The following is a 7,769-nucleotide window of genomic DNA, read 5'->3' as shown; positions in this document are numbered from 1 at the left end:
GGTGGCCTATTCCTTCTTGTCTGAAGTCATTCAAGAACTGGGCAAGTAAGAAAAACAATTGACAAGGTAAAACTCAGAAAAGTGGGGGCACAGGGGAGAGAGGCACTGTGAGGAGAATCCCAAAGCACTTTTTACTGCTGTCTTGAGACAAGGTCACAGTCTACCAACCTGTGTAACTCTAAAATCTGACTCCATCCCAGAAAAGAGCGTCCTGCGTGTCTGGCATCTGAATAAACACCAACTACGCCCCTTATGCAACAAAAATACAATACCACTTCTTAACGTCACATTTTGATCCCACCTCCTCTGACGAAAACCTGGTTCCTCCCCTTCCGGGTGATACGCAAGCCCCACCCATAGAGTGAGAAGGTATCCCTGTGATGTAATTGTTAACGGTCCGTTTCCGGGGCGGAGCCAGGGAGGGCGGGGAGTTTAGGCTGTGCCGACCCCTGAGCCCCCCTTCAGGTGACTCCAGCCCCTCTAAAATCTCCATCCAGGGCCTAAATGTCCCAGCTCCTCTGCCGCTAGACCTCTCTCCTTGGTGACTCCACGTTCTGGTGCCTAGATAACCGTCCTCCTAACGCTTTAACTTGTAGTGATTTCCATATCATCCATCCCATCCTATCCCGATGTGACAGTTGGCTTCCGGGGGGCCACCTGCCTCAGTGTACCTGAGGACTATTCAAACTCGTCCTGGGAATGATGGAGAAAGGGACTTGCGACTGGAAATAAGTGTTCCTATCATGCTGCTCCCCAGGAACCGTTCGGAGCCCTGGACATGTCGCGACTGAGGAGATACGAGGTGGCGCTGGAAGCAGAGGAGGAGTGAGTGGAGGCGGGAGATGCGGAGGAGGGATATGAGGCCGGGGGTGGGGGAAGGTGGACGTCCCGGGGCGGGCGGAGCGGGCCCTCGAGGGGCGGGGGCTGCTGCTGTCCAGCCCTTGGGGGCGGGGCTTTCTTGAGGGCTAGGTTCCAGAGGTGGGGTCTGTGGGTCAGCCCCGCCCCTCCCGGTCCGGCTCTGCCTTGTCTTTGCAGGATCTACTGGGGCTGCTTCTACTTTTTTCCTTGGCTGCGAATGTGGCGCAGGGAGCGGAGGTGAGGGGGCCGCGATCTCGTGGGGGCATGAACGAGGTTCGGTGTCGGTGGACGGATGTGGGGGAGTCCAGGCGCCCCTGCCCCGCCTCATGTCATTGTCGGGTCGCCCTACAGCTCGGCGCACCCCCGGGAGCAGAAGCTGGAGCCTCTGCGGGGCCTAATGAGCTGTTTGTCGAGCGGCCTGAGGCCTGCTCCCCAGCGCTCAGGTCGTGGTCTCCTGTGTCGCACCCCCACCGCTGCTGCACAGACAGCCGGTGCATTAAAGATTTAAAGTCACGCCCACTGCCTTCCTGACTTTACCGCCGCAGCCGCCTTTGGTGCTGGGAATCTCCACACCTGCTGTTTCTTATCCTACAGGGCATCCCTCCCTGGTAGGAAGCCCTTGCATGTCTAGGCCTCCATTGCTCCTAAGGGTCAGACTTGCAATTACTATCAGTGACCGGTTCCCTGCCACACCCTCCCCCAAAGCACCTACAATGAGAGTAGGCCACATCTTTCCCCCTCTTATCAGTGTTCCCACACGTTCAGATGTTACCACCTTCCTCTAGCCGTGACTTTGCCAGATGTCTGGAGACTCTTCTTTTCCAGGGAGTGGGTCTAAAACATTTTAGCCAAAGTTATAGAATCAGCTGTCGGTGAGAGGAAGGACCAGTTCCTAGAAGCTGCCTCCGTCAGTGTACCCCAGGAGAGTGACAAGAGTTGAGCGTCCAAGGTCCTTCCTATAGCTAAAACCACAAACTGGCTCCCCTAGTTTGATCCCAATTTCTTGTTTGTTTTTGTATTTAATATTTTTATTACGTGTGCGTTTGTGTGTGTGCCCAGCACAATGCATGTGCATGCGGAGGTCAAAGACCAGCTTGTGAGGGTCGGTTCTCTCTTTCTACCATATGGGCTCTGGGGATGGAACTCAGGGTCTCAGACTTGGCACCTCTGCCATCCCGCCAGCCCCATCACAGTTTTAAAAGTCCTTGGCATCAGCAAGAACTAGCAGTTTGCTAAGGATCCTGCTGCCCCCATGTTTACCTGGTCCACCCAAATCACTCTGGAACCAGTTAACCCTTACAGTGACTGAGAGTCAGACTGTCGTCTGTACCACCACATAGACACTGACTCCCACTCCAGAACAGACACCTGAGGATTACGCTATGGAGACAGCATGGATTCTGACTGAGCCCAAAGCTGACTTTTAGCCTGCCACTGCCGCTGCCATAGCACACTGTGCTGGGGAAGAAGACTTGGCCTCTATATCTTTGGAGAAGCCAAAAAAAGGAAAGAAGGGTACACAGCCAGGAAAAAGTTTCTGCCTTCCAAAGATCTCTGGATTGGCAAGTGCAGGAGAGCTCACAGATGGCAAGCAACCAGCAGATAGCATATAGACAGGATGATGCAACCGGGTGAGCAGGGCTGGCGAGGTGCATTTCCTTAGAATTTCTTTTTTGGTGAAACACCCAAGCCCTGAGACAAAGGTCTAGACTGGGAGTAAGAGAGGTGCCCTGAAGCTTCTGGTACCAAAAATTCAGGATGAGTGGTCTCTGGCTTGTGGGTTACCTTCAAGTGTGCAAACCTTTAGCCATTCCCTAACAATGTTTTCACCAAAGACCCTTTCAAATGCTTTGACTACATTTCTACATTGGTCCACATCTTTCCAGACTGTCATAAGACTCTGAGAAAATGTCCAGAAGGGGCCTAAGGGTCCTCCCTGGTCAGCAGGAGCAAGGCTCAGGATTTCAGTACAGTTGTAGCCAAAGAAGCTCCTCAGAGCAGTGGAGTCCTGTCCCACCGTCTCTCCTCCACAGAGCATGACTGGCCTCGGAGCAGGAGATTCAATATCCCGATAAGGGATGGATTCGTGGTGTTATGACTCAGTTTATATTTTAAGTCCAGAACAGAACTTGAGAATTGAAATCCCCAGATTAGGAGTCTAGGCCATTAGCCCAATAAACACGCCCCACCCTAGGCAGTTTACAACTTTGCAGAAAGCATTGACTCAAGATGAGTAGGAACTTTGAACACAGATCCAGTTATACCCCCAAAGCCCCACTGCAGTAGATTTGGATTTCCACAATCATCCCACTGAATCATATTAGTACATGCGTATTTCTGATGGAAGGAAGCATAGGACAGGATGCAGGTGCTTTGAGTTTGGGAAAATGGGTGTTTCTGAAACTGGGTTGGGAAGGGTATGTTCCTTCAAGCCCAGAATGGGAAGATGATAGAATTTGAATCAAAAGAGACGACCTAACTTTGTTCTTGAGTCCGATGTCTCCAACAAGCCAGAGGCTAAGTCTGGAACCCCCCAGGCTCCCGCTGACAAGCCAGCATCCCTGGAACAAGACTAAGCAGAAGCAAGAAGGTGAGATTTGGGAGAGGGGCTTTGTCTTCTGGGAGTTTTGTTGATTTGTTTGTTTGTTTGTTGAGGCAGGATCTCACTAGGTAGCTCAGGCTGGCCTGGAACTCACTGTGTAGACCAGACTAGTCTCAAACTTAGGGATTGATCTGCCTCTCCCTACCGAGTGCTGGCAATAAAGATGTGCCACTGTTAGGGTTAGGGTTATGCCCACCCACTTTCACCTGTTTTAACACCAGCAACCTGGCACCAAAGAACTTTTATTTCTCTTCCTCATCTGCCTCAGTTTCCTTCCTTCATGGTAAACGTCTCCATATTAGCCAAGAAGAATCTGTTTTAGGGCCCCAGTCCCATCAATTTCTCCTGATTAAAAAACAAAGGGCAGGGCAGGAAGTAGGGAGGAGAAGATGAAGGCAGGTCGGTGCCGGTCCGCCTTCTGTTCCTACTCACAAGCTCCCATCAGAAGAGCGTGTGTACTAATACGCTTCAGCGGGGTGATTGTGGAAATGCAAGTGTGTCACAGTGGGAGTTTCGGGCTATAACTGGATCTGTGTAATTTTTGTCTGTGAGTATACACTCATGGGTGTGACTTGTATGAGGTTCTATGACCAACGTATGACTGTGAATGGGTATGGGTATGAGTGTAAATGATGATCAGGAGATGCCACAGTGGATCACGGCTGTCCTGAGCTTCTGTAACATCAGCCCCCTACATCATTCACCAGCGCTCTCCCATCTTCTCTGTTCAGGGCTTAGAAGCCCACAAGGGAAATGGCAGTCCTGGAAGGGGATAGGGTCACTGGCAACAGGCCAAGAGTTAGAGCTCAGCATCACAAGATAAGCAAGGCATCACCACCTGTGTCTGACTCACCTAGTGCCCGAGGCAAAACACAGCTAGATAAAAGCTGGGGGAGCCGAGGAGAAGGAAAGAAAGGAGGAAACCTCTAGGCTGAGCAGCATGGAGGGGCTCTCCCCCACCCGCAGCCTCCCGCTGATACTGTTGCTTCTGAGCCCAGCCTCTGACACAGGTAAGTTCTCAGAGGGCATAGAATGCTGAGCAGACCAGAAGGAACAGGGCCCAGGAAGTTGGACCTCTAGCTATCTAACTGGAGCGGCGGTGGGTCGAGACCTTCCTGAAGGTCGCCCTCCTGTCCTCCAGCCTTGCCACTGCCCTCCAGCACAAGCTGCTGTACTCAGCTCTATCGACAGCCACTCCCAAACAGGCTGCTGAGGAGGATCGTCCGTGTGGAACTGCAGGAAGCTGATGGGGACTGTCACCTTCAGGCTGTTGTGTGAGCTCTGCCCCCACCTTGATCCCTCTAACTCTGCCCTCAGTCCAAACCTCTGATGTTCATCCCAACCCTAGCCCCATTACTAATTCTAATACCCACTTGGATTTTCGTCTGGCTTTTGCCCCGAACCCCTGAACCCTACCTGAGCTCATCCCCCACAGGAGCCTAGCTTTGGACTTTTCCCTTCCCAGGCTTCACCTGGCTCGGCGCAGTGTCTGTGTTCATCCCGAGAACCGAAGCCTGGCTCGGTGGTTAGAGCGCAAAGGGAAAAGGCTGCAGGGCACCATACCTAGTTTCAATCTGGTACTACAAAAGAAAATGTACTCCAGCCCCCAACAGCAGAACTAATAAAGCAACACTAGACAGCAATGTCCAAAACCTTCCGTCTCTTTTATTTCACCTCTTCACACTCCCCAGAAGGGCCAAGACCGCACACACTCTTCAATCACCTGTACACACACATACATGTGTCACACACACACAGTCACAGGAACACAGACTTCTATACACACTCCTCAGGTGGACTTCCACCTCAAGGACGACAACCGAGGTCCAGAGAGCATCCAGCCGGCAGCAGGTCTGGAGTATGGATGTCAATGAAAAGGGCTCCAGACTCCCAGCTGAGGGCTCCATCCATAGGGATCCACTGCCCTGCCTCTTTCTGCCTGTCCATTTAACCACCCAAGTCTGACAGGGTTACAGATGAAATCAGCTGAAGTTCTCTGGGGTCCTCTGCAGGTTTGGAATTCCTAAAGGAACAGGGAGCATATCAAGAAACAGGAGGACTGGATCCAGACATCCTGAGAATAAAAGGGGGACATTTCCAAGCCAAACACTCTTAAGGTGGAACAGAGGAGCCCTTTTTTTGAGGGAGCCCTAACACCCTAAAGATAAGGAAGTAGATATAGCTCTGGGCCAAAGGGTAGGGATGGCAAGATGCTTGGATCCAAGCAAGCCTAATGACCTGTGTTCAGTACCCAGAACCCATGTAAAGGTAGAACAACTCCGAATGCATGCTATGACACGTGTGCCTGCATACACATACCATACACACACACACCACAACAGTAGTAAGATTTAATTTTTCAAATCGGAGAAGAGCAAGCATGATTCAAGACATTGCTGGGGGGGGTAATATCCCTTGAAAATGAAGGGAACTACTGTAATTCCAAATACTCTAAGGGAAGAGACCCATTTCTGAGAATAGGGACTCAGAAATGAAAGGTCTACCTGCTCTCACCTCGCCTAGATATAAAAGAAGACCCAACTCCAGTGATTCCTTGGACTCACAAAATTAATAGGGCATCCGGTTCTTAAGTCAGACACCCAATCAAGCACTTAGATTACCAAGTGCTACTCACCTGGAAGCTTTTCCACTGGAATCATTGGTGCTAAGAACCCAGGTTTTTGAGGTCCATCTTTCCCACTCCATCTCAGCCTCAGCCTGAAGCATAAAAGGGCAGTTGTCTCCCTAGTACCATGTCTCCTCCAAGAGGGTTTATTAGCAAAGGATGAGGAATCAACAGGGAGGACAGTCAGGTGGGGTTCCAAAATCCGGCAGGTTCAGCAGGCAATCAGCAGAAGGTGGGGATGGACTGGTCCCTGGGCATTAAAGCAGCTGATGGGTGTTACAGCTAAGGAACCAATGGCACTCACTTACCAGAGCCCCAGTGCCAGGGCGCCAACAGCCAGGCCAAGGAAAGAGAAGATTCCTAGAGATGCTAACACAGCCACTTGTTCCAAGGGGTCTCTATGATCTGAAAGAAAAGGCCACATATCACTGGGAGAGCAATGTTAGCCATTCTTGAGGCCGCCTTCTGTCTAGGACTTTCATCCTCCACACGCTTTGTCAATCCATCAAACTTACCAAGTGGCCTTGGGTCTGGCTGCCAGGAAGGCCTTGGAGGAGTGGGGCTGTCCTCCTGAGCCACTGTGTCTAGCTGCTGTTCGTGTCCCTGGCTCCCATCAGGTATCTCATCCTGCAGGGGACCTGAAGAAGGATGAGACCCAAGAGGAGTACGTAGAAGCTTCTGCCTTTCTAAGGTAGGGGCAGGGCTAGAACCTAAGTCTGAGGTAGGGGCCTAGGAGGCTGTTTCAAAGGGTGTGGTCAGCTTCTGGGGATCTGGCTTGTACACTTGCAGACATATGGTCTATATGTGCAGAGGTGGAGACAAGAGACTAAAGTCAGGGTAGGGCTGCAGGCCAGCAAGGCTATCGAATAGGACAGCACAGCAGTGCTGATGACCCCTAAAGCGGGTGTATAAAACTGTCTAGTAGATGGTGGCTTTGGGGTGAGGGCCCCACCCTTTGTCTTTGTTTTTGTCTCTCACCAGTGCTAGGAGTACCCCAGGCCTCCGGGCTCCAGGCACTCCAGGTGCCAGCATCCAGAAAGTCCCTGGCACTGACTCGTACCGCATGGGGCAGCCCAGCCACAGCATCGGTTATCACCTCCTCCAAGCCAATGGGCTCCACCTGGAGGTAAAGATGGTTTCAGGGTGTGGTCCAAGCTGTAAGTAGAGAAGCTGCCCAGCCCCAGCCAGCAAAGAGTAGTCCTCTCCCGTGCTGCCATCCCTGTTGACCTGGCAGAAAGGGTCTAGGCCCCACGTTAGGTGGCTGAGGGGAAGAAATCTATGTCTGGATTCGGAAAACGGAAGCATGTAGAGGCTACTTAGAGGGTCTATGGTGTCGGGAAGTCTGTGGACTGTGAAACCCTCTATGTCTCAGCTTCCTCAGCTGTAGAACAGGAGTGACTATACCTAACAGAGATAGCATGTCAAGTGTGTATCGAGGCTCTGCAGGCAGACAGCCCTGAACGCAGATTATGAACTAAAGGGGCGGCTTCCCAAGACAGATGCCAACCGATCTTTGGCATTTCTGGATGTGAGGAGTATGTATATGGAGGGTCCTCTACGTAAAAGGTACATCCTTTCCTAAAAGTTGTAAGTTATTCTCTCTCTCTCTCTCTCTCTCTCTCTCTCTCTCTCTCTCTCTCTCCCTCCCTCCCTCCCTCCCTCCCTCCCTCCCTCCCTCCCTCC

At 51.7% G+C, this 7,769-nt stretch overlaps 2 protein-coding genes across 8 annotated transcripts in view; one reads left to right on the top strand and one right to left on the bottom strand.

Annotated features, from left to right (window-relative positions):
- The first annotated feature begins 367 nt into the window (after positions 1-367).
- Positions 368-5,112, top strand: LOC114630738 (C-C motif chemokine 27). Of its 6 annotated transcripts, none has more exons than XM_028779032.1 (6): positions 368-465; positions 758-825; positions 1,036-1,095; positions 3,351-3,448; positions 4,602-4,734; positions 4,926-5,112. In XM_028779032.1, the coding sequence occupies exons 2-6, from the start codon at positions 779-781 to the stop codon at positions 5,080-5,082; spliced, it is 495 nt and encodes a 164-aa protein (XP_028634865.1). In that variant the 5' UTR covers positions 368-465; positions 758-778; the 3' UTR covers positions 5,083-5,112. The 6 variants fall into 6 exon arrangements, with proteins under 6 accessions (XP_028634865.1, XP_028634869.1, XP_028634867.1 ...); XM_028779034.1 differs by having other exon boundaries at positions 407-465; positions 3,369-3,448; positions 4,926-5,103; XM_028779033.1 differs by having other exon boundaries at positions 464-825; positions 4,926-5,103.
- Il11ra (interleukin 11 receptor subunit alpha) overlaps positions 5,106-7,769 on the bottom strand; it is a 9,155-nt gene continuing 6,491 nt past the window's right edge. For both annotated transcript variants that reach the window (XM_028779031.1, XM_028779030.1), the window contains exons 9-13: positions 7,065-7,206; positions 6,602-6,724; positions 6,395-6,491; positions 6,096-6,178; positions 5,106-5,483 (exon numbers count right to left, since the gene is read on the bottom strand). In XM_028779031.1, the coding sequence (XP_028634864.1) occupies positions 5,443-5,483; positions 6,096-6,178; positions 6,395-6,491; positions 6,602-6,724; positions 7,065-7,206 (486 nt within the window). In that variant the 3' untranslated portion in view covers positions 5,106-5,442. The remainder of the gene's footprint in view (positions 5,484-6,095; positions 6,179-6,394; positions 6,492-6,601; positions 6,725-7,064; positions 7,207-7,769) is intronic.

The sequence above is a fragment of the Grammomys surdaster genome, unplaced genomic scaffold, assembly GCF_004785775.1.
Source record: "Grammomys surdaster isolate TR1022 unplaced genomic scaffold, NIH_TR_1.0 344, whole genome shotgun sequence".
In the NCBI taxonomy this organism is placed as follows: domain Eukaryota; kingdom Metazoa; phylum Chordata; class Mammalia; order Rodentia; family Muridae; genus Grammomys; species Grammomys surdaster.
Note: the sequence above shows the minus strand (reverse complement) of the source record. Positions and strands in the feature narration are given on the sequence as shown.